This window comes from Echiichthys vipera (assembly GCF_963691815.1).
Source record: "Echiichthys vipera genome assembly, chromosome: 20".
NCBI lineage: Eukaryota > Metazoa > Chordata > Actinopteri > Perciformes > Trachinidae > Echiichthys > Echiichthys vipera.
In genome coordinates this window covers 8,635,124-8,662,315 of record NC_139845.1, presented here as the reverse complement: position 1 = coordinate 8,662,315, position 27,192 = coordinate 8,635,124, and the positions used below count along the sequence as shown (strand labels likewise).

The 27,192-nt window shown below is 40.8% G+C and overlaps 1 protein-coding gene across 1 annotated transcript in view; it reads left to right on the top strand.

Annotated features, from left to right (window-relative positions):
* The window catches only part of snd1 (staphylococcal nuclease and tudor domain containing 1), a 180,058-nt gene that overhangs the window by 50,329 nt on the left and 102,537 nt on the right, over window positions 1–27,192 (top strand). The window contains exon 16 of the mRNA XM_083935604.1: window positions 11,075–11,184. Within this exon, the coding sequence (XP_083791730.1) occupies window positions 11,075–11,184 (110 nt within the window). The remainder of the gene's footprint in view (window positions 1–11,074; window positions 11,185–27,192) is intronic.

Genomic DNA, 27,192 nt, shown 5'->3' with positions numbered 1-27,192 from the left:
TTGCGCTTATAATAAAAACACTGAGACTGTATCTTTGGCAGCCAACAATGATTTGCACATCCTTTCAGATCATGGGAATGGTTAGAACGCTTATCCCTTCAACAACGGATGATGCCGTTTGTTATAGTTGCAATAAAAATCCATCTCAATCCATCTCCATTTCAGGCATACATTTGCCAGCCATATAGTTCCCCTCCATTTCCAGTAAGACAAACGGCATATATTTCTGACAGATTCAGTTTAATTATGTGTGGCTGAGTTGTCGATGCATTAATTAATTTTGTAATTTGCTTCTGATTGTCTTTGCTATCCACCGATGATTTTCATAATTGCATTTTTGTGTCCACTGCCTGCTACGAGATGCATTGACAAGACCCCTGCCAATAAGCATTCTACAATATAAGAAGGACCATGTAAGATCTTTTTTAGTCCCGGTTTGCATTTCACAATTTCCCCTAAATGAGAGTGCTTAGTTAAAATGTCAGGTGTGTCTGTGAGATTGTGTTTACATAGTCAGTCTACTTTTGGAGTGATTTTATTCTGTCAAAGGTTATTAGCGAATCGTAAGAAGCACATTAGACATATTTGATTAAGGTTGTCTCCTCAGGAAAAGCTTCATCTGCTTAAAATTAGACGACACGTACTGTCTTTAATATACAAATTAGGTTGGATTAGCCCTGATTTGACACAAATGATCCCCTTTCCTGTTCCGTGTATGTTTAACCTCTCTTCCAATTATAGTCTTCTGTATCACTTGAGGAGCTTCCTTGTGTGTGTCTCCCTATAGGTGTGTGAGTGCCTTTTCATCTCATTGTCATCCCCTTTTCTTTTCTCTTTTAAAGACTGTATGTTTATGAGATAAATATTATGTGTGGTGGGTCATGGCCTCAGTGTTTCCGTGCATGTATGTTGTTGTGTGCACGATTGTCTTTATCTGATAACTGATGTTAAGCCTTCAACCATACATGAAATGAAGCCCTCAGGCACAAACAGCCCTTTCTTATCTCTCTACCTCTAATCTCGTAGCACTTCCTATCTCCTTCCTTTTCTCTTTCCTGTCAAAGTTATCTTTCTGTGTTTTATTCACCCATCTGCACTATGCGTGGTGTTGGAAATGACACTTACATGATAAATTGTCTGCCCGAGTCTCTTGTGTTTATCTTTGTATGAAACAGCGGAAGCCACTTTGACCTCTTCTCTTTAAACTATCCCGTACCGGAGACAGATAATGAGGTGTGTTGAGAGCCGATCTTAATTATACATATATCAGATATGCTCATTATTTTAAAGTTAAATAGGCCTCTCATCATAGAAGTATTGGAAGTGTTCACCTTAGGGTAAAGTAAGTTACTTGTTGAATCGAGTGCAAAACCTTACTACACCCTTGTTTAGTGTAGTATTTGTATTGTATTAAAGGCCCAGTGAAATGAAAAATACATTTTCCCACTTTTATTCCTTTGTCCCTATGTCCCTATGATATTTACCAGTTATGTTATCTCTTGATATTTACCAAATATGTCAAACAACCATTATCAATTATTATCTTTTCTCTTCCCCGTAAAACCAAGTAGAAATAGTAGTTTCAAATGTTTGATTCATCCCATACTCATCCCATATGGAGTGACTGGGAGGCCAGGCGCCACTCATCGGCGTGGGCTGCTCGCTCCAGTGACGCAGAGCCAGTTGAAAATCGGCAAAGTTTCCCTTTTAATCTCTCCCTCGTCCTCATCTAATCCAACCACAGGTGAGGGAGGTGTGTGTGCAGCCAACAGTCCTCTGTAGCCCCATATCGTGCTAAAATCTAAGCCTGCAAGTTTTTATTGGTCCAATTAAATGTAACTGATTTGATTTATATCCCTCTTGTAACTGCACCGCTGAAATATTTTGTTTCACTAGGAAACTTTAATGCGTGGTATATATCCATTCATACATAATGCATCAGAACTGTTGCTGTAAGCCTCCATAATGTCTTTCAGTGACCTGACTACTTTTACAAGATCATGTATCACAATTGTTTGTAATTGCTCCATTCATTTTTTTTATTAAAGGTCATAAGCAGAGTTCTATCATGCACCATTATTGTAACTTGCTCTGAGTCATTATTAACTACATGCAGACAAATAGAGAATATTCAAAGGATGCTGTCAAAGCAAGTCCTGCATTAGTCATCTGTTTCGTTAGCCCTGTTCTCTTCATACTGTATTCATCATGGCCAAATTGTTATTCTTGTTGTGGGAGGCGATTGAAGAACAAACTGTTTACAGTAGAGCTACAAATGAAATAATCCCAAAGCAGTAAGTTATGTAACTCAGCAAGTCCGAAGCAAAATACCAAAAAACACATGCATCTTTGAATCTGAACTACTAGCTTGCTCAGCCAGCGGCGTCTTTCCCCCTTATTTTAGCCATATCATCCTGGTTTAATAATGAAGAAAAAACGGGTTGAGGAAACAAAGGGTTGCAAGAGAAGCCCCCGCTTCAAAGAGGGCCGGAGGTGTGCTTCAGGAGTTGAAGGGAAGTTCCCTTTCCTCTCCTCCCACGTCACCTTTCTTTTCTTCTCCTCTCACTTGCTGGCCTGTATGGTGTCTGCTCCGTATGCAAGTTTGATAAAGGGTAAAGGACTCATCCTGTTTCTGAAAGGGAAAGGAGAGCTTCTACACAGGAAAGGGATTTGAGAATGTGGGGTGATGAAAGGAGGAGGTGAAGTAAGAGCTGTGAAGACAAAGGACAAAAAAGTACAATTGATGTGAGTTACGTGACTATAGAGGCCAAGCAGTGAAAAGACCATAAAAAGTTTACTAGCTTCAATAGCTTTAAGAGTTTCCGAGACCACAGCAGGTGAAGCATACTTTTTAAGTTACTGAAAAAGGTATGCTGAGCAGTGGCCTGTCAAAAAGATGAAACGCCCATCACTCGGACACAAAGATTTACTGTGTCAGCAAGAAGCATAAGCCATCATAGTGTGTGGCTCAAAGTGCCATTTATCAGATTTTTGATATCTTTATGTGTGTCTGTCTGTCTGTCTGTCTACACCTGTGTGCTGATCCATTTCCTGCAGTGTGTGAACGCAGAAGATGGTCAGGGGGAGCAGAAAATGTGTAGACATGTTTCCTTAAAATACATGCAAAAAAAAAGTTTGGCATAGACTCAAGTCAGTCAGAAAAAGTCTGCAAATCAAATATTACTGTGCTCCGTTATGACTGCAATGACTGCAGCGCTGCATCGCATTGAAATTTACATAGTTATTTCTAACCAGGGGTTAGGATCTTTTTGGGCCCCAGACCTTCAACATAATAAAGCCATTAATAAGTAAAACAATATTATGTTAATAGCACTTAATTGGCATACTGCACTAAAATACATTTGCACTCAAGATCTTACACCTTTCGGAAAGTCTGAATTGCTGCCCACGCTTGGGAAGAGTGACGATGTGGCTATCGTGTTAAGATTAGAGTATTTGTTAGTTTGAATTTTGATGATGAGTTTGTTTATTTGGCTGATTAAAAACAACTGAAAAATGTTTGCTATACATTGATTGGTCAGTGAAACATGGACCAAAAGGTGTAGGCTGAAACCCCCCCCCCCTGCAGCCTACTGCAGCCTACAAACTAGGTCTGCAGTCTGTAAACCAACCAAAAGCAGCAGCAGCCTACAATGTAAGAAGCGAACTAAGGAGTACTAAAAGGTTTAAGAACTATAACAGATTACAAGCTACCCCCATCCCCCAAAGTGCATACTGACTCGTGGTGACCAGACGCCTGAGGAAATTCTGGGTATCCCCTCAAATATTGAGGAATTTCTACTCCTGCACCATCAAGAGTGTCCTGAAGGGAACACACTGCCTTGGACCAGAACGTTACGAACAGGGCCGCAAGGCCCTACAAAGAATGGTTTGTTCAGCCGATCATACACTAGACGCTGCTCTTCCTTGCCTTGAGGATATTTGCACCAGGCCTGGCAAAAATAAGGCGAATAAGAGAATCATTAAAGATCCCAACAACCGGGATAACAGTCTTCTCTCCCTAATGAGGTTGGGAAGAAGGAACTGGATACACCAGACCAGCAATGAGAGGCACAGGAAGAGCCTCAGGCCACTTAGATCCTATATGAGGGCACTACCTAAGACTATATAATATAAAAAAAAAATTTGTGGAACATTTCACCGCTCGGGAGGAAAGGACGTAGCTTTTTTCCGAAACCTCATCTGAGGTAATGAGGCCTTACATTAGAGAGCCGTAGCGAGATAATGGTGAAAGGGAGGGATGGATTGAGAGGATAAAGCAAGGCATAGTCAAACAATCCTAGGATTTTCTCTAACAGCATGCTCACTTCGTCTGCCTCTCATTCACTCTCTAACCTCATTGTCTTGCCAGCCTGCATCTTTCACCCACTGCCCGACTTCCTTCTTGTAACAGACTCGTTGCCAGGGAGGGAGAGATGTGAAATGTGAGTGTGAAATGATGGAGATATGAGTAATAGAGGAAAGAAGAATAGTAGAGCTGAAACAACACACAAATGTGCACACTCACACACCTCCCAAGCTTTTAGGTCTTTGTGTGTTTGACTGTCACTGTGTTAATTATGGCCTGTCAACAGCTTGTCAAAAATCAACAACTAGTAAATAGCATTAAAAAGATGGACACTAATCACATTCATACTATGCTGAATCCTGCAAGTATCCATTTATACCTGCAGACATGCCAAAGCGAGAGCACAAAGCATCTGGCAGGTTATGAGAAAAATGTAAGAGGCTAATCAATATGCACATTATTAGTATGGGAATTTGCAACATGATGCATGTTTGTATAAATTGAAGTGATGACACTAATGCACAGCAGCCGCACATCTCCACACTCCTCCCTCCAGACCCATTTCTACAAGATGAAGCTCATTATCTCGCCTTGGTTAGGAGAGGAAGAGAGGTCAACTCAATTCTGTTCCTGCTATATGTTGGGTCGATTGAAAACTCATTCAGTCACAGGGTATAAAAAATATATTAGAAAAGAAACTGCTTGCCAGAAGCAAGCGCGTATGAAGTCATCCAATTAGTTGTAGTTACTGAGGACTAAAATGAAGACCATTCCTTGCTGTATGTGCCTCTTGTATATTTTCATAGCACTTGCTACTGCATCTTAACGGCTAGAGAGTCTTAGGTTACTCTATTTACATTATGAATCCACAGCTAAAGGAAAAGTTTGACATTTTGGGAAATGCACATTTTTTGCTTCCTCTTCCAAGAGTTAGATGAGGACATTGGTACTACTCATATCTACCTGGTAATGTGAAGCTGGAGCCAAGGGCTTAGGTTAGCTCAGCACAAACACTGGATACAAGGACCTTTTTAAAGTTCACTCATTAACGCTTTATATCCAATTTGTCTAATATGTACTGAAACCTGAGTTTATAAGTAATAAGTTAAGGTTATAATGCTTTTAATTTAATGCAAGATTTGTGATTTTCTGTCTTTCACTGCACTTCCTTCACTTCAGCCACATATGCTTAAAATATAATCCGTAAGATTTTCATCTAGTTAATTGTCTTTTAAGTTCCCATCTATCAAAAAATGAGTTAAAACATCACATGATGATTTATCATATGACCCATTAATAAAAGCACTTGCCTCTTTGTTGAGAATTCCAATCTTTGGGTCTTTGGCGATATTCCCTCTGTAAATGCAAATTCGCCGCCATGTTAGTGACGCTGCTGATGGCAGTTGGTCTGCCGGTGTAGCTCGACACTGTTTGTTGCTGCGTTTCATTGTAATGAAATCGGTCAGTGCAGAAGTTTTAATAGGATGTGTGTGTATGGATTTACAGTGCCGAAAGTACAGGGGTGAATGTGTGTCAATAAGGTTTACAAAGGAGAAAAAAACACAAAAAACCCACCCACATAGCAACCAGAAACGTGACAAGATGACAATAAACGGTTTGGGTCTCTAAAACTCATTTTCCTGTTCATGACAACTATATGGCAGGTAAACAACTCACCTGTTTAAATTGTATAAAGGCCTAAAGTTATTAAAGGCCACTTTGAATGACAGGTGGGTGCCCTCAAAGGTGGCCAGCACAGACCATACGTTTCATCATTTGCCCCGCCTCAGCTCCTCAGACGCTCCACCTTTTGGTTTTTTGGAGAATATGAAAGACAGATTCATGAAGAGGAGAATTGTTGAGAAGGATCTACAGTGTGTGTGTTTCACTGAACATCAAAGCTGTGTGTGTTTAGGCTTCGTGGGCAGGCCGTATTTCACAAGGTGCATGGCTCACCCTGAATAACAGATTCAAATGTTACATCTACTCCACAGGGCCTCCCCACCCGTCTCTGAGCCTGGGCTCCAGAGAGAGGAAGGGGGGAATAAGCGTGGGCAGAAAGTGATACAAACCCAGAGCATTGTTAAATGAAATCGCTGCTAGCTTGTTGTTTTTTAGGAGTTGGGTTGCACAAATTGATTCTTTAATCTGTTCATTCAGTTGTGCAATTTTTTTTTCCGTTAAAGTCATGGCTTAATCTGTTTTCACTTCTGTCTTCAAATATTTTGAAATGAGAAATCTAATATCCACGTCTTACAGACCTGATGATTGATGTGGTGTATGGTGGATTGATGGTGGCCCTGTGTGAGGAAAAGCACTTGCGAGATGCTGTACAACAGCGTTGTGTGTGTGTGTGTGTGTGTGTGTTTTGGTGTCAGTAGTGATCAGCAAATGTCTTGTTTGTCTCTGAGATCAGATAAGATGGATATCCTGTAGTTTGACCCAGATGTTTATCTTGGTGTCAGGCATGAGTTATGTATCATGGTGCAGGTAGAAATTGACTGCGCTAAGTGACTCGCTGGCTCGGTTTAAATGCTGCAGGGAGAAGACTACAGTGTTTTTGTGTAAGACGCAGGATATTGAGTGCCGTTAGGCATTCTCTCTTAAAATTGTCTACGGCTTACCTGTGTGCATTTGACTGCAGATGCAGACTTAGACTCGTACATAGGATTATTACATTCATATTTGACCTCTTAAAACCAATGTTTTTGTTTATAAGCCTATTACGGTACTTTTTCTTTGAGTATTACTTTTTTGGGGATGTTTTTGTCTTTTTTCGAGCGCATGGGCTAGATAAAGAATTGTTTTCTGACGTGAGCCTGAAAGGAATTTGGGACTATGAAGTGAAACATGACTTCTCTGTGTATTGCATTTATTCTGGCAGTTTTTGCATTTTTACTATCCACATGATTGAATGCAGTCATTTTAAGTTACTTTGGAAAAAAAGCATCAGCTAAATTAATATAATGTAGTCTTTTCTGTGGATAATGTTAGAAAACGCAGTTATAGCTCTTATTATAGCTCCGGCGAAATCATCTCCCTCCCTGCAATTACTTTATACACCAATTTTTGGTTTGCAGTATTTCCGTCTCATTGTCTTTCCTCTCTTCTTTCTTTTCTTTTTATTCTGCATCCCTCATCCCTCCTCTTCTCTTTATTCTGGCAATGTTGTGGCCACAGTGTACCACGTCGAAGCCCCGGCCTGGTCCACTTCTATAAATGCTTTCAGATAATCTTGGCCATCAGTGTCTCCTCCTCCTCCTCCTCCTCCTCCTCCTCCTCTGCTCCTCAGGAAGCCTTTTATTGCATTTTATTCAATGTTTGAATACAGTAGAATACCTAATAGAATACTTACAATTAAAAAAATATTCAACCACAACCTAATTAAGAATACATTTCGAAGGCAGTTCGCTATTTAATCAGTTTGTTATTGTAAAACTTGCATTTTAAAAGCTCCTTCTCATTTAAAGCACAATAAACTTTTTTATCACAGTTTTGCAGAATATTACAGTTAAAGTGAAAAGATGCAAGCAGTGCAAGACTAAAATTTGCATGTCTAATTGGTCAGTAATTTAATGTGTTTTAATGTTCCCTGCTGTATACTAGACAATTGTCTTGCAAAAGGGTGACTCAACAGTTCTTCACATCTCATTGGTGCTGACGGTCCTGTGGCAACATTTTGCCTTTCCTGGGTCATTTTCCCTTCTCTGCCAGTGTGAATACGCTGATGTCTCCTGTTCTTGTTCTCATGGGATGGACATGGGCAGAGGTTTCTGTGGGGACAGAAAGAAATAAACAAAAAAAAAGGTAGTTCTTGTTTGGCGGTTACGTTAGCGGACATAAAACCCCTACAGGAATTATGCATTTGAAATTCATTCTGATAAAAAACAGAATAATACAAATGTGGCTTGTATAACAGATCTTAAGAGATTTCCAATACTAGGATTGACAGAGAGAATAGTAGCCAAGGTTTAGACACACCTGGTACACAGTGTCACAGATTAATGTCACTGTTAAGCTCTGTTGTATGTGTGCCAATGACAAATGCGAAAAAACATTAAGGCTCAGTGTCCAGTGTGTAATTTCAGCCCTTAATCTAAGAAACACGTCAACTCATACTTTCTTAAGCAAACATAGCTTTGTTTTACCATTACTGTCACATTGGAGCAGCATTTTCTTGAGCGAAAAGACTCAGAAACTCTCTATATGAATACATTGATAGTCTAAAGGCCTATTCGGACTGTATGAGTTTAATGTGGGGACGTGGGTTAAGGTCATTTTTACCAGAGGTTTTAGTCCTGTTCGAATTCGCCATGTTAGTAATTATTTCAGAGAATGTCAGTGGAAATGAGAGTGATTTTCACCTTCTGTAAAATGGTCTGGAAAAAATACTTTAGGTAATACTAATCCTGTCCGAATACGACCCTCTGTAAAACATATTTTGATATACTGTCTTATCCTGTCATTACAAAGTTTCCACATTTTTTTGAGCATGGAGGCGCATGAAGAAGCACTCTTAACACATGTTTTTATTTGGATAATCGATTTTTTCCTTTAGTTCCGTGTTTACCTAATATTATGATATCAAGAAGCTAGGTAGCACGTACATCAAGTCACCCCTCCTACTCCTGGCAGAATACAGGGATTTCTTAATCCCGTGCGAATTGGCCATTTACAGTATATTACAGATGTCCTGAGGTAAGACTATTTTAGCCCATGTCCCCACATTAAACTAATCCCGTCCTAATAGGGTTTTTGGAGTCAGGGGACGATGGGGAGAACATGCGCAACTTGCATGGAAAAAAGTAATTTTCAAAGCCAGGGATGTGTTGCTGTGCGTATACTATACTATACTACCATACGTATGCTGCTGCAGGAGTCCACCTTGCTCAAATTTCTGCCATGACCGTGAATCTCATTAAATTCAACATGGTTTCAGAGAAGAAAGGAACAACCTGGGAGATAGAGCTATTGCTTTGTTAGTACAATGCTGGATGTTATTAATGGCCTACCAAAACTATCATTAATGCCTTATTTCCACTGCATGGAATGGTAAGGCAGATCTCGACTCACACTTTGTTCCAGTAGCAAAAGTTGTGGATAGTACATGGTACTTTTTTGTACCTCCTCGGTTGAGGCTCAAAGCGAGTTGAGCTGACCCTAGAAGGTTGAGTTCGAAGTGCAGACCACCCAAGCGCCCCTTACACCCATACTCCAGTTGAGCCCTTTTGCTCAAGGAAAGGTACTTTCTTGGTTTCCTATAACAGCATGTGGAGTGACTTCTATGCGAAGGTCTGTGGACGGGTTTTCCAGGAAACTTTAAAGGATGTGATGCTATGTGCGCTTCCGAGTCCCTCACCTCTCTTAAGCTTGCCTGCAGCCAACAGTGATAGTTAAATGCAGTCCATAACGTCAACAAATGACACGCTGTTCTTCCATTATACATTCTGCAGCAGCAGCCCAGAGATGGACCTGAGGTTGGCAGCTGTGCTGTGTAATGGCAGCTATCAACTTCTTTTGGTGGTGTTTGCACTATTACATGCTAAATATTAATCATTGTGGCCCAGTCCTCTCTTTTTCCATTTAAGTGTGCTGTCCTTAAGCTAGGAAGCACCTGATTCATCTGCATGCTGCTGGAAGATGCATGGGGAAACCCTGTTTCAATTAAACTGCAGACCACTGGTTGGTCAGAGATATGAATGTGTTACCAATCTGCTTGCTGGTGCGCATATTAATTCAATAATTTCAAAAGATTGAAAGCTCAACGGATAGATGTGTTGCTACTTTTCAGGTTTTTCACATTCAACTGTCTTTACACACACACCTTTCTTGTCTGATTGTGCACCTTGGCACAAGTTGCATGAACATATAGTATATCAATTCCTTAGGGGTATAAAATACAAATAAAGGGAGTCTGGATTGAAGCTAGGTATATTCCTGCAGTAAAGGCTGTACATGCAAAATTCATAGTGTGTGAAGACTCTGCACAAAACTTAAACTCTGTAAGGGTAAGATCAACACACATACTTTCTGCAGCCCAGTCGCATTCATCTTCAAACACAGAAATCCTCTCTTATGCATACGCCTTTCTCGCATACATCTCCTTTTATCACAGTATATATTTATTAAACAGGGTGAACATGAAATTATACAGTCTTGCAGTGCCTTTATACCCACTCATTCCTCCTTCCCCCACCTCTGCCCTGAAGCTTATCCATTCATACCTGAACCCTGCAAAGAAGCCTCTGAAAAATCTAGCAGAGTCAATGTCGAAGGGTCCAAAAGACGCAAATTCAAACAAGGCTGTTTTTCACTTGAAACTGCATGTACAAAAGCACTTTATGCACTCAGGATTGACCCGTTGATGACCAATTATCCAGTGAGCGCTGATGATAGTGTCGCTAGTTAATCTGTATTGTGCCACGGATGTACCTTTGTGAAATAGGGGCTAAACTATTTTGACCCTGACCTGTTAAGAGGGATGAGATGTATGCTTGATGCAGCATCAGTTGTTCGGAGGACTAGACTAGAGGTCTTGAAAATTGTGGAAACCAGTCTATTCACTGACTTTTTTTGATATTTATATTAAGGCCCACATTATTTCTGCATTTATTTTATTTTTTTGGCAAATGGATCCAAATGTCTGGTGGTGTTTTCGGACTCATCAAGCCAAATAACGGATACAATTTCAAGACGTCTGGCTGTTCTTTTGAACGATCTGCTGTGCTAACCTCTAACTCCCACATTTGTGTTGTCTTTGGCCAGGTATCGAATGTCCACGCAGTTCCAGAAATATGCCCGGAGGGATGCAGGTGGCTGAACCATTCAGTGACGAGGCCATGCTGTTCACCAAAGAGCTGGTGCTGCAAAGAGAGGTAAGCAGTATAGCGGGACATTCTGGCCTTGGTTTTATCATTTCCTCGAGTTTCACTGCCCATTCGCATGTGGCTTACTATTTTGGCCCATGTGTTCCCCTATTTTGGCAACCTCTTTTAATTTTTACACTGGCAGTCCAATTTAGTCTGTTCAGCATCATCTGGTTGAGAGACATGAGAAGAATAATGTCTATTATAATTGGAATAACAGTTACTGATTACCAAAGAAGCTACGTTGGCTTGAAAACAAATTTCCATCAGGCGTTCTGGCGTTGTTTTGTGCGATTGTCACGTTGATCCAAGCCCATTTTATTTGATTAAACACATATTCAATCTTTAACTTAATAGAGAAAATTAAGGAATAATAATCACATTTGATGTCAACATGATCAAGGCAATTCTTCTTTAACATTAGTAAACAAACACAATATTTAGAACACAGTATTTAAACTCACGGAGTAAAGACAGGATGTCTCTTGTTTGGAGGATTTTTCCCCAAAAAGATCCAGGGCCGAAATGCATAAACCTACTTCAATTAAAACTTCGACCTTAGACAGTTTGACATTTGGTTTGATGCTTGACATCAGAAACTGGGAAGTACAAGGATTGGGCCACTGACTTTAATAAGATAATTAAATTGTTTACTCCCAAATGATTACACATTACAGCATTTAAAGCACTGTACTTAACTTGAGTGCTGTGAAATCTCAACAAATATCCAGGCAAAAGTGGCCACAATCGCACTAACCCCACAACACCCACACCATCCTCACCTGCTTACTCCCAGTTTATGGAAAGCTCACCTGATAGTGGATCAGTGCCCCTGGGCTTTAGAAAACTCCACTGTGTGCCTGTTCATTCACATGCTAATAGGTTTTTATAAGAAGCAGTGAACGGACCAAAGCCATAATGGAACTAGCTATAATCCTGCCACCACTTATCCAGGCCACACACTACCTCTCTTTTGCTCTCTTTAACTCCCCCTCTCCATTCCTATCAACGTTTTAAAGTTTTTTTTTTGCGTAGGGTGGCTGACTCTACTGTCCTCTGGTGTTTAATTGTCATGGAAATGTAGCCTTGGCCAGCGTTGGAAGTGGATTAGTGTTAGTGTGTATGTGTGTGTATGGTAGTGTGTGTGTGTGTGTGTGTTTGGCGAGCCAATAGTATAGGTTGAATCAAGAAACTAAAAAGTAAATAATTGATGCAAGCAACAGGGGATTTTGATTGACAGGTAGGTAGACCTCTACTCATCAGTGCAGTGCAGAGATAATCTAGCGCTGCCATGTTCATATGAATTTTTATTGTTTTTGCAGATGCACATATACGAACAAATGCATAATTAATCAGATGTAAAAGAATCATCCACATGTTTTGCAACTTTCTCCTTTAGCTTTCCGATTCATGCACACATTTAATGAATCATCTGTTATACATAGCTTCTTTCATCTGTGGACACCGTCTCACACATTTTCTCCCTTGCCAGTCATTGGTGGTGTCAGCGAGGTTTTTACAGATAGGTAGGAGTTAGCAGGCAGGACAGAGCCATATGAGTCCACAGCCCAGTGCGTGGGCTGGTTGGCTGGCTGCATTGACCTGCTGTGTTATGGGCTAATATGGAAAGAAACATACTCACTGTCAAACGAACACATTCAAGTAGATAACAACACAGACGAATTAGAGCTGTCACTTTTATAAAATAAAAAGGCAAAATCGGTAACCAAAAATAAGTAATCCCTGCATAGAAAACCAGTTTGAAGTCATTGTTTTGGTTCATAAAGCTTTGTTAAAATGACTGGAACATGGCAAGGGAAAAAACTGACTGACTAAAAGAAGTGGATGTAGCTTCTGGGTCTGAAAAGTGAAGCCAGTGCGGAAGTGCCTTAAACCTGCATTCTTTCTAATGGCAGAAGCAGGCCACTCCATCGTCACCAAAAGGTCTGATTGATAAAAGTCTAAGTCTATCTTTCTTCTTGTGGGTTTATGGTCTCAGTCACTATGTTCAAGTCTCGTTCACTTCAGCTTGGTGTTCATTTAGTAGATCATGGTCCCATTTAGACTATAATAGACGATTAAAGCAGATTATGCTATAGGATGTTGCCTCCATGTGTTTGACAGGTCGCAGTGGTAGCGTCAGGATATAACCTTAGCCCAACATATCCATGATCCTTTTTGGGTCTTGTGCGTGTTTTCTGTCTTAGAATGTTGACCCTTTCACAGTGTGTTTTCCGTACATCAGAGTTAATATTAAGATTTTGGTCGCCTAAAAATGTACTTTTTTTACAGCGTTCAGTTTCACCTTGCTAATCAAACCGGCTAGCTAGTGCTAACATTAGCTGCTAGCTTAACTAGCATACCTAGCGAAACTTAGCTGATTTCCCACCAGCTCTGTCACCGCAGTGCAGGCAGTACATGCAGATGAACGACACCAGCGCCGTAGCTCCTTGTTCACCCTTGTTTCACAGGTACACTTGTCTCAGCCGGTTGAAAATCTGCAACATTTTCCTCTTTAGTGTTTAGCGTAGCCCACAGCCATCGAATCAACACTGGCGTAGCGGTCCAATGCCTGTACATTGCCTGACACTGAAACATGAGAGAGTTGAATGAGAGAAAGACGGAGTAAAACGGTGAGAGGGAGTGCAGAAGCTCTAACGAGAGACGAATAAGTAGCAGCAGGTAGAAATGGTTTGTGCCCTTAATCTGTCTCTCTCTCTCTCGATCTCTCCTCTGTGAGGAGTGTGACTGAAACAGGTTTTTAAGGTATGACACACTCAAAACATGAATATGGATCAGTTGATTTCATTAGCATAAGATTTTTCTGTTGATTCGTCTCTGAATAGCATCTGATTGCAGAAGCTTTTTAAGATGTTCAGAAGATGGCCTCACGAGAATAACATTTGATTTGGGTGTTGGCGGCATATTTATTTGCATTCATAAAATATTTGTCTCGCTTACAGCCATTTTGAGTTTTGTAGAGCTTTGTTGATTTGATGACATGTTGACTCAATGGTCCCTTTGCTTTTTCATCTCTTCGCACTTCTGTATTTCACTACTCTGTAATTAGCTGTGCTCTCTTTCTTGTCTCCTTTGAAAGTAAGTTTGGGTGCAGGCATGAGCACGCTTTTCTCTTTTCTGCCGCTGTTTTGGTCTTTCACTAATAGTCTTTTCTCTCTCCCTGTTTTCTCTTCCCCCCCTCTCATTTGTGCTTCACCGCCCCCCCCCCCCATCGTCATCTTTGGTGTCCAGTTTTTAAATCTCTTACTGACATTTGATCTTAGCTCTCTTTCCTCATTGCATGTCATTTCTCCCGATCCTCTCTTTTCTCACTCTCTCTTTCTAAACTGCCACAGAGCCATATCTTAATTTCTCCTGATGCACACTCACATAATTAATGTGGCATCTAGTGAGGGGAGAGGCCCTAGTTGGCATCTCCTCTATTTATAAACCACCACCACCCCTCATTCCCTCTGTGTCTCTCTGGTGATTTGCTCCTTCTTTAGACTCCGTCTTTTCAAAAAATATCTTCCTTTATCCCCTCCCTTCTTCCTCTCTTTTACTGTCTGTCTACCTCTCCCTCTGTGTTGTGTTAATCTCTGACAGACACTGCTCCCATTCCCAGCGTGGAAGCGAAACAGCAGCAGAGAATTCTGAGGGGGAAAAAATTGGTGAACATCACTCCCCAGACACTTCCCTATTCTTCCATTTAATTTCTGTCACCTCCTGCCTTCCAAACATTCATCCAGAGTCTCAATCACTGAGGCTCTCTGTTGATTTTACATTTTGCTCTTGGGTGGTAACTTCAAAGGCTCATCCTAACCAGGAGGGAGAAGGACGGAAGAATTTTACCGCATTGACGTGTTTTTCTAGAATGAGTCAGCCGGCGACGGGACATAATTAGTGTTGTAGTGTTAGTTAATAAAATACACAAGTCAGTGAAACAATATTTAAACTGTTCCCAATGCCTCATTAAAACATTTTATGTTTCATTAGAGTCATTCCAAAGTGCGAGGGCTGCAGTGTGAAAAATGAGACGATGACAGTGTGGTGCTGCTGTCAAAGGTTCATAGTTCAAAGTTTCAAGCTACAGTATTTACGATAAGGGCTCTCCGGGTGGAAAAATCTGTTATTTTTATAATATTGACTTTCAGCTTCCACTTGTATTTACATAATTGTGCAGGTTGCATCTACTTGTGGCTTTGTACTATTTTATCTTATATTAAATTATTTGAACCAGTTAGCTCTGAAACTTTGAGCTTTTTTCAGTTTATATAATCATCATGGAACAGACTGTTCGTCGGAACAATTGTTTTATGTATTCCAAGTATAAGTGATCACCCGGCAGGAGAGGAAGCAAGAATAACAAAAGAGGGTGAAGCAGAGATGGAGTGTTTGATTGAGAGCAGGCTAAGTGGACAGTAATATGCAAAGTACTGATCCACCTACATAAACTGTCAGTCCTGTTGACCTCATTCAGTCTAGGTGGTCTCATCTACTGTACTGGCCTGACTGCCTACTCACTAGCAACTTCTCTGTGTCACACAGAGATGCTCTTTTATTCTCTCTAACTGCTTCACATGTAAAGACAAACGTGCACATACACAGAGGGCCTTTTTCTCTGTGTGACAGGGAGTTTTTCTAAACATTTTCATCTAATTTAAATGAAAGCAAAATTATTTTTTTCTTAACTATTATTTCTTTCTTCATTGTTTGATTTGTTGAAGTTCAGTACAGATGATGCATTGAAGGACAGTTGAAAACTTTAAAAATCCATCCATCTGTTTTTACTGATTCTGGCTATGATACATGGTGTAATATTTTTTTCTTTAAAGATAACGTGTGTAAACCCACCGGTGGGTATGGTGTTCAGAGGGTTAAAAAAGTTCATGGATTTGATAAAAATGATTTCCAAAAATGTGTTTACACATTGGGCTGTAGAAAAAATACAACTGCTTGATACACATTTAACGGCACCTGAGAGAAAAGTGACAAATGAGATACGGTCATTATTGTCCCAAGCCTTCTAGTCCCTGAAAACTTGTCAGTCTATTTAGTAGGACACTATATTTTCAACCAGACACGAGCAGTCAAGTTCCAGTTATTAATTTAGAGTTTGATCGAGAGTTTTTTCCGTCTGTCATCGTTTGGATGAACTATGTAGAAATACATAATTTTACCTCAACTTTAAGCTGCAGTTGAAAATAAATAACATGGCAATAACAAAAAATGATAATCAGACGAAAAAACAAAACACGTTTGAATTAACATAATTGCCATAATAACACATGCACAGGCACTTACCTCTGTCTACGTGCTCTCAGTTTTCAGTGTCATATGGCTTGCGAGTTGCCGAAACACGTGTGCTGTCACAGCCCTGCCTAGACTTGCTGAAAACGGGTCCCCCGCACCCACCTTACCCCACCTTGGGATGTGAGCACCCTGTGCACCAGGCTGCCATAGGTGGGGATTGGCACAGGCAACCTTCAGACCTGCAGGAGGCTGTGTTCTGCTGCGTTGATGAGTCACTGCATCACAGATGCCCTGTTGACGCCTCCCTCTACAGATCTTAGAGCTCTCTGCTTTAATAACTCTACTTGGTGAGCATTTTAATTAAATGCTAATACATTCAGCACCTTTTAGTATTTTAAGATGATTTTGCTTTCTGTTCTGTGTTGTAGTTCATATGCTACCAGTATAAATAAGCAAATGTGGCAATTGGATAATCAGAGGGTAATCTCTTTTCTTCCATCTACCTCCGTACAGATCTGTGGTCAGTGCAGCGATCAATTCATTTAGCATTCTACACACACACACACACACACACACACACACACACACACACACACACACACACACACACACACACACACACACACACACACACACACACACACACACACACACACACACAAGCACACTAAAAACACACACATAGAGGCACACACACACAAACACACACACACACACACACACACACACACACATAGAGGCACACAGAATGCATCCTTCATGCGTTTGAGCCTCTTTTCTACGTCTTATTTTGCCTTTCAGGGCCGCAGGACAGCATTGGATTTCTCCACAGCTTCCATGCTCTCACATTGATTTCCGATCACGCTTGAATTATTTTGGCATGAGGCCGATTATACAAGTACTGCTTTGACCATGTCTCTTCCTCTCTCTTTCTCTTTCTCTCTCTCTCTCTCTCTCTCTCTCTCTCTCTCTCTCTCTCTCTCTCTCTCTCTCTCTCTCTCTCTCTCTCTCTCTCTCTCTCTCTCTCTCTCTCTCTCTCTCTCTCACTCACACACTTGCTTCACATTCTGTCATTCATATTGTCCTGATTTGTAGAAATACATTTGTATATATTGCATCTATTTATGACACGCTTTTTTTCTTTCTCATACTTTGGCATACAAATGAAGAGACAGCGAGAGAGAGAGAGAGAGAATACGAGTACACATAATGAATAATGTATGGTGTGGTTTCCTGGTCAGCGAGACAAACAGACGGTAGGGACAGTGAACTTCCCCTCGGGTCCTTTTTTTCTCCACCACACACTGTAGTTAAACAAACCACCAGTGCAGAAAGTAGACCCATATCCATATTACTGCTGCTTTAAAGCCACAGACAGGATCTGTCCCTATCCCTTCATAACTGCAGCAGCCTTGTTCATCTATTACCATAGAAATTTGACTTTTTACCATCATATCATTGCTAATTCTTCTGATAGTGTTACCAACAGTAATATACAATTATGTTTGTTCTTGTTGGAGCAATATAACACAGATGGGCTTTTAATGACTTTAACATTACACAAAGACAAATCAACTTATTTTACCATTTTTTGACTATGCTGACGTTGTTTATCAAAATCTACCCAACACTAAATTAATACAGCAGGCAATAATCTTTGTAGATTTACTCTCGGGTTTGTATTTGGTACTCATTACTGTACATTGTATAACTCACTTAAATGTCCCCCACTAAGTATAAGACCTCTTTTTTTTTGCTGCAACTCCAACTATCTTTACCTACAACCATTTTTTTAGTGCCATATTCTTTATTATATAATTTAAGGCATTCTACGAAATTCTTCTCTATTCCTACGGTCAGAAAAGCAATTCGAAGGAAAGCATTCATATTTAAGGCTCCTTCAGGATTATCTCAGCTTTAAACACACAATCCTTAACATCATTTCACATGTTTAAGAATGATATGTCTTCTTATTCTAAGTTAAATTGCCCACGTTTCAGATGGTGCTTTGCTGTACCTACAAAATATATATTATTATATTTTTGTTAGGCAAACATTTATTCACAGCCTCTCTGCGGCCGTCAAATGGTTGTTGATTCCTTTTTCGCGATGTTTGTGTTGATTGTCTTAGTTCTAGTGCGGGTTGAATTGTTTTCTTACTTACCATTACTTGAGTGTCTTTGTTCAGCTTCTTATTCATTTTTGTTTGTATTGTATGCTAGGAAGCCCTCGAAAACAAAATGCATCCTCTCAAGGGTTTTTTCCTGGTGAATAGAGTTGTACAATAAGAGATCGTCACTGGCAGAAAAAGATGATTGAAATTGAAATCTTGTTCATCAGTTGTCTGTTGACAAAAACAACAACAACCGCCCAGAACAATCACCGATGTATCTGTGTTTATATCATTATTGATGTTGATACAAACCTGAGTGGATGCTTGTATTGGAAGTTGTACACCATTGCTGTGCCATCCATTTATCTGGTATCTACTTCTGGCCATGAGTTACAATTGAGCAATAGTTGTGTATCTGCGTTGATGGTGGAGTCGTCTCGCTTGGTGGAATAGAAATAACTGGCAAACCATATTAGTTTTCAATTTAAATGGAGATTAAATTTGTAATTTAAAGTTTGACCCTGATACTCACCTTGTGAGCTTAATGCCATTAACTGTAGTTTCCACTGAGTACTGACCATAAATTCCAACGCTCACATAGCCTGTCCACATAACTGTCCACTAATTGGTGCCAAGGCTGAAGTTGAGCTTTTGCAGCAGTTTGCAAATAAAGCGCCGCTCAGTTTGTGTGTATCATTGTCACAGTCGGGTGGCTTTGCTCCTTGAAAATCGTGAATTACAGCCTGAAGGTGAACAGAGCGGCCCACATAAACGCATTCACACCATCGCAGTGACGGAGAGATAGATGGACCTGAATAGAGATGGAGAGATGAAAGGAAGGGAGAAACCTGCTCACCACTTTATCGCCCCCAACTGGTTTATGAGGGCGACCTTGTGCTTTGTGTGTGTATGTGTGTAATGGAATTGCGACTTCACCGTCCACCCTGATAAGCATACCCTGGAAACAGTGCAAAAACACAGGCACACACAGTGCTTGGGGACCAGCTGAATCCTTTTAGCCTTTTCCTCTTGAAGGGCACTGCAGCACTCTTCCACATCAATGAGGGCAATAGTATAATGCTCTCATGCACTTGCACTGTACTGTTTTATCAGTATATCACTCACTGTATTCCTCTCATCATTGATTCTTTCTTTGGGGGAAACACACACACACATTGCTTTTTAGCTGCTTTTTTTTATTAGATTTTAAGGCTAAGACTTATTGTAACAGCATACTGAAGGTATGTATGGCTTCAATGTGGTTCACATATTCCTAAATAGACACATTTCTAAAATGATTGTTGAAACTGTGGCCAGAAGATGGAATGTTTCAGAAGTTATTAAAGCAGTAGGAACGGGAGAGAGGGCTTCTATTGTCTCTGACTTTGTTTGCCTTTTTGTTTGCCTTTCCCCGCTTATACTCTGGTTCTCCTCACTTAAGTAGAAAAAAGCCAAGCTACATATTGAATTTTGGTCCGTCTGAGAATACTGCAGGCCTCCAGCCAGATAGCCGTTGACTGTATCAATAGATACGTCGTTACCTGTCTCATTACTTGGATTCTGTACTTCTTTCTTCTTTCGTTTATTTTTCGCAGCCTCTCAACAAGTTAGTTTCAGTTTCTCTCTTCACTCCATCAGTCAGCACAGTTCAGCCTGCAATGCCAGATATGACAAACCGATGAAGAGGATTATGAAAGAGACAAATAATGAATATGTAGAATTGAGAGTTACTCTGAAATACTGACTACGCTATTGAAATAGGCAGGTCTAGCAGGGCACACTCAATAGCTCAATGGTCACCTGACAGTTGAACCAAATTTAGTCATTATCTGTCTTTTTATCATAAACAAGGAGGTCCTATAAACTCTCCTGTTAGTTACTGAAAGCTCTTCTTTAAAAATTAATGAATTTCTCTTGGGAAAAAGAAATATGAGATTTAAAAACATGTCTGATAAGGTCACAAGCTTAAGATATTTTCACGTTTTCTTAATAGCCCACTTTTATGTGTCTTAAAAAAGCCCAACGAGTGGCTAAATGAGCTGAATACGTTAAATTATTTGGAAGTTAGTGGTAGTGGCATTGAAGTCATGTGACCGTGGTGTAGTTTGCCTATAGCCTAATGTTTGCTTTTTTACTTCTGGTGGTAACATTTAAACTTCAAATATCCTAAAAGTGTTGTTCATTTGTGAAGATTATCTTACTGAACAAAGTGTATCCTGTAAATATTATAAACTATTGTTTGCTACAAAGTTTAGTTTCTGTACTAATCCAAATCCAATGGGGGAGAAATATCAATTTCTGTCGGGGAAGCCATGCAATGCTAATTCTGGGTTGGCCTTAAAAAAAAAGTCTATATAGATATACACAGGATGGTTGGAAAATGCCTCAGCTTTGACCAGAGATTTTATTCTCCAAGCTATCAAGATTCGTTAATCCTCCATCAGTCAGCTGATTGTCCTTCATCTCTTGTTCCGCCCCATGAGGCAGCTTCATTTTTTTATTGCTTATCTCTTAATTTGCTATTATTGTTGTCTCGCCTCACCATTCTTCTCACTTGACCGGCATTTTATGTTCCTCACTAAATTAGTGCTAGCTTTTGCACATGCACTTCCAGTCTCCATTTTGTGTCGTCACCGTTGTTTTTCATCACCCTGACTTGCGGCCCCCTTAGTGATTTTGTGTACACACTTTCACTAACTTTTTTCACAGCCCTTACACACACACACACACACACACACACACACACACACACAGTTCGTAAATCCCCCCTGCTGTGTCACCATGTGAGCAGCAGGCCGCTAGGTATTTGTTATCTAAACATGAACACTGTTTGACACTAACAAAAATGGCGTGTGATTAACTTCAGAGGCAAAACTAACAGTCTGTTCAGATTCATAAGCAGCACATACATTCCGTCTTTATCTGGAAACATTTTTAAGCTTTTTGTTATAATAACATGCTTAAAATAAATGTGGTTATTTGGCATCTAATGCTAGAATAATACCAGAATTTTCTCTGCAGTCTGACCTAGATAGGGCACTGTGCGAGAAACAGGATACAGTCTATGTCCTTCACCATATGTTAGCTCAATCTCTGATGAGCCCGCCTGAGGAAATGGCTCTAGGCCTCTATGCTTTATTGATGCTCAGATTGATCCTATTCTGTTGATCACTGCGTAACATATTGACAGCTTTGACAGGCAAATTCACATTTATCTTTCTTTGTGTCTCCATCATGCATACATCAAACATGTAGATAACGATAAAGTGCTATATTGATGTTGTTTGCTTTGCAGTCTGCACCAAACTGTAGCTCTACTTGTAGCTTCTTAAACCCTGGGATCTATATGTAGGGCCTATGCAGTGTAGTTATTTTCTCAGTCATCACTAACATTCATGGAAGAGGGTCGATGTCGTGTGTGCGTGTGTGTGTATACAGGCAAGCTTAGAGCGGATACCAGCCCTTTCAGTTTGTGCTAATGGTTCCCTTGACAACATAGCAGTTGCTACACATCGGCGTTTTCTTGGCTGTAGAGCTTAAAACATGCTACAAAGACAATCAAGCTTGCACATGCACACACTTAATTCAGCGGTCATGATAAAAAGAGTCATTCGGGCTCTGCTCGTTCTCTATGTTGGCAAATTTACATATGGTTCGTGCAGACCAACACACACCCGCACCCTGCTGTTTACACATAGCACCTTTTCCCCTCCCCACATCGTCTGTGTGTGTCTCTCCATGTTTCATGTCAGTCCACTGTTACATGCTCGCTTATTGAGTCGTCAATGTCTGGCCCCTGCTGTGTGGAGGGCACACCTACCTAGACCTCCCATCTCCTCTTATCTTTTCCTTTTTTCATTCTCCTCTCACCTTTTTTTTTTCCTCTGCTTTCACAAGAAGCTCATTTTTATGTGTGTGCGCACCTGGCGTTAGCAGAAATATAGCCTCAAAGATGTGAATAAATAAGCCGCAAATAAAGGCCAAAAAGAGGAAAGATTTGAAGCGACAATCCTTCGGCAGCTTACCCCAGCATAACGTCCTTGCACATGTACTCTTATCCCCATCTCAGCATCTCTTTCCATCTACCTCTTCTCTCGTTCCATTTCTTTATATCCCTTACCAACAAGAGAGGCTATCTCAGTGGCTGTGTCAGCGATCGGCATCTCTACCGCCTCCTTCCCCTCTCCCTCTCTTTCTCTGTTTTCCCAGAGGAGAGTCTGGGGCATAAAGGGAAGAACAAGCCTGGCAAAATCTTTTCAAAAAACCAACGGGGATTGGGCTCTCAGCTTTGAATTCAAACAGATAAAGCTAATGGCAGAAGTGGGCGACAGGCAGAGAGAGCTGTGTGTATATGTGCGCGAGCATAGCTTCAATTGAGGCCAGCTATAGAAATGTAGTTTCTTTAAACCCCTTTGCTGGCTCAATCTCTCTCTGAATGTGCAGGGGAAGTTCCAAGAAAGGCTGGCCGGGGCACTGCAGTTTCTTAAAATGCTTTCGTTGCCAGCTGAATCTTTCTTAAAGTGAGAGCATTTGCTGCTGTGTAAGTGTGTTCAGTAAGGCTTGTCTGAAAGGCGATCAATACCACCAAGGCTTTTCATTATCTTTGATAAGGGGCTTCTGTAAGTTGCTGTACTGAACAGTCTAATTTAAACTCCATGCCATTCTAACAAGGATACAATATGTTTTTTAGTAACTACAGGTACGGTTTTGCTCGTCTGTCCTCCCATTGCTAAAACTCTTGGAAGCTGTAGATTTCAGGAGCTGTGTTTTTGTTGTTAGCGCCACGGCCTCTGGTGTTTCTATATTGCTGACATTTTGCACTCAAGTCTGACACACCCACAGACAGACAAATGCTCGCTTCCTCAATTCTCATACATTTTATAATGCTGCTCCATGTTGTTTCGTCTGCCACCTCCTAGAAAGGCATTTTCCACGTTTGGCTGAGAATTGACTCACACACACGCACACGCACACGCACACGCACACGCACACGCACACACACACACGCAATCACACACACGCAATCACACACACGCAATCACACACACACACATTCACGCATCACACAGAGTTATTATCTCCCGGAACAATACTAATAGATGCATGTACTGCTGTGAGCAAACAGTTTGTGCCTCTGCTGCCAACAGAGTGGGAGGGTGAATGCTTGCCAACTCTCTCCTCTCCTTTCCCATCCCATACTCTACCCATAATTTTGAGCCACCTTTCTGTCTCCCCTTTCTGTATTTTCTTTGATCATTTCCCTCTCTACTCCTCTGCTCTCTCAATACTTATCCCATGAGCTGCAGACGGATTCTTGTCTTCATAGTATTAAACGCCCACTAGAGTAGTAACTCCATAGGATTTCTGCTTCTCATACTATTGCACCATACCACCTACTTGTTTTTCCCCCCTCTCACTTGTGGCACTAATCCCTCATGTTGACACTCTTACAGCACATCACCAACTATGGCTCACAACTTGGTTTGAAGTGATTTTACTGCAACAACAACAACAACAAAACTGTAATTGATGGACAAACACAAGCCCTGCTCCCACATAGACGTCTTTGATGTGCTGTGACCCTCACTCCTGCTAATTAAACAGGACCAGAGTGTTGAGGGGAGAAGAGTATAACTAGCTGTCTAATTATTGGCTTCCCTGTTGGGCAGGTGCTTTTATATCAGCCAGGCCGACGAGGTTGCGCTCAGCTCTGGGCCACACAGCGCCTCGGATTCCCTTCTTGTTAAAAAGCTCTTGGTTGTGAAAAAACTTCCCTTCCTGGAAAATAATTATGACTGTTATTACCTAAGTCTTTTTAATAGGAGTATGTATGCAAAATAAATCCTTCCTGATGCCCACACCACTACATGTTTCCGTAGCTGTAGACTGGCACTTGATGTGGTGATTAAAGATATGTCGTGATTAAAGCTGCGATGATTCAACTAATCGATATGTTCAACGACAGAAAAAAATGACATAACCAACCAAATAACATAACCAACTTTTTTGATGATCAATTAATTATCAAATTAATTGAAATAATTCAGAATCTGTTTTTTTTAGCCTCTCAAAAATGGAGTTTTCGTGTTTAGTTTACTTTTTGCTTTTATCATATAGCATATGAGCATTGGCTCTGGTTTTGGAGTGTCAAAACAATACATTTAAAGACGTGGGATGGACATTTGTCATATTCTTTTCAATCTCTTTTCTTGCAGCAGTGTCTTAAGCCATTTATTTAATTTATGTATTTTTGCAAGGTTTTGAAGTTATATCTTCATATTTATTATTTCTTCCTCTGTTTTCAGTGACTTAGATTTTGGGTTGTCCCAGTGCAGCTGTAGAGGATGTCACAAAGTTAAAGTCTGAGCACTGTCACGTTGTCTGACATTAATAGGCAGATACTGGATTAAAATGCTCTTTGCTTTCTGTTTTCTGTGCTGGCATATGCTTTGATCAGTTTTTATGCGGAGGTGGCATAGTCAGACTGGCACAGGTTCACCTGCAGCGACTCCTACACAAGCTCTTTCACATAGACAGCATGCAGTCGCACAAGTGTTTTTACAGAGGGCTGAAACCTGTCTAAAATAGGTCTATACCCCCTTCTCTACTTTCGACACCTCTACTTTCAATGCCATTGCTCGGACCACACCCATCTTTGAACCCTTGTCACTTTTGTAACTGCATCTTGCACGGGAATTGGGCTAGGGGCGTCAAGTGTTGAGCCAACGCAATCAGCGTGGCTGTCACAGCTGGTAACATATGTATCTACTGCATCACAAACAAGTACACAAACGGAACACTTCACAGAACTTGTACTCTTTTCCTCGTTGTGCTTAAGATCCAGATTTATTTGAACTCAGAATTAAGTGGATAAAGGAATGAGCTAAATGTTTTCAGACAGTCTTATTGTTTCACTGTTGTCTTAAAAGCAAGAAAACCTGCTTTCTTTACTATTAAGTAAGGAGTGGATTTTAAACGAGCCCATTTGGAGACACCATTGATTTAGGATTCATTAAAATTTGTAGCTGGGATCAGCACCTGCACCCCGCCGTCTCATGAAAACAGCTAGAACTTATTCCACTTAGATTAAGTAATTAAACAAAGCCTGACAGATTTCCAAATGCCCCCCCCCCCCCCCCCCACTAAGGAAAAAAAAATACAAGTGAGGGCAAGAAGACTTCACTACCTACAGTGCTGTGAGACGTTTCTTGTCCGCTGCAAACAGAGGTTGACTATTGATTTGTTTGATGTTTAAAGATCGCTGCTGACCTACCTGCACTTGCATTTAAACACACGGCACTTTGCTGCAGCGGCTGAATAATTCTGCCACCACAGGAAACCTGGGATGCTCGACGCAGCTCGTCAGAGCTTTCATCTCGACGTTGCTTTCATGTGCCATTCTGTGCTCTGCAGTGCACATTTTCTCAGCAAGTCTTTGACATTAGCACACTGCTTGTCATCTTGAAGTCCACATCAGTGTAAACGCACGATCCTACACTTACAGAAGTACAGAACAAATGCTGAGCTCGCCTCAATGTTTCAGATCGGGGCTACTTATCTATTGCAGTCACCTTTTCAATTCTCCCCTTTCATGTTCCCCATCCTTGCTCCTTGTCTCCCTTTCTTCACTCTCCTTTTCTTTCTCACTTCATTCTACTTGTCCCTTTTCCATCTCGCACTGCTATCTGCTAACATACTTAATCAGAGTGTCAAAGATAATGTGTCGCCCTCACCATCCACTGTCTGTCTTTCACACTGCCTCCTTAGTTTTATGTGTTGAGCGATGCAGGAAGCCATTTTGTCACCCCAGTTCCCCCCCTCCACAATCACAACAATTTCTACACCCAGATACACACATTTACATCCTGGAAAAGATGAAATCTCAGAACACTCCATGTAACCCCTACACTTCTTTTTTTCCCCTGTGCAATATAGTTCTCCAGGTTTGTAAGAAAGCATCCCTTTCTCCTTTATGCTTCTTTGCTTTTATGCTGCATGTACAATCCAAGGAAATATGTTCTTATCAGCACACCTTATGCACCCTTTCTCAACCTTCTCCTCTTTCTTTAGAATAACGTATACAACCATCTCTGACATTCTGTTTTTTTCATGGTCAGCACAGTTGCCTCTGTTTACCTACTAATAAGCTGCCTCAAAAGTTGTTTTTTTTAATAGAAGCAGAATCCGGGAGCTTGTGCTTCAGTTATAAACAATAAGAAACAACATGTTAACACTGTTCCAGTTGTTGGACTGTGTATATGTATGCCTGTGTTTGTGAGTGAGCGAACGAGGGCTGATTCTGAGCACAGTATCCTTGGTGATGCTGCGCCTGTGTCATGATTACTCTGCAGGCTGTAAATCACGACAAAAGCAGTGAAATTAATGGTCAATGACTTCATTTTTTTGGCTCTGTGCGAATGTGTATGCCTGTGTGTATCTGTGTTCGTGCGCTCAACAAACCCCCCGCCCCTCCTCACATATGTCTCAGTCCCCTGTTTGCTGCTCTCAGAGACATGATTTACTACACACACCTCAGCCTCAACTACTGGACGGGATCGTAAAAGTAAGGCTTCATCTTTGCTGGCTGCTAAGAAAACACAGGGATATTTTTCACCCACCAAAAGGGCCATAAACTGTCTCACAAGGTGTAA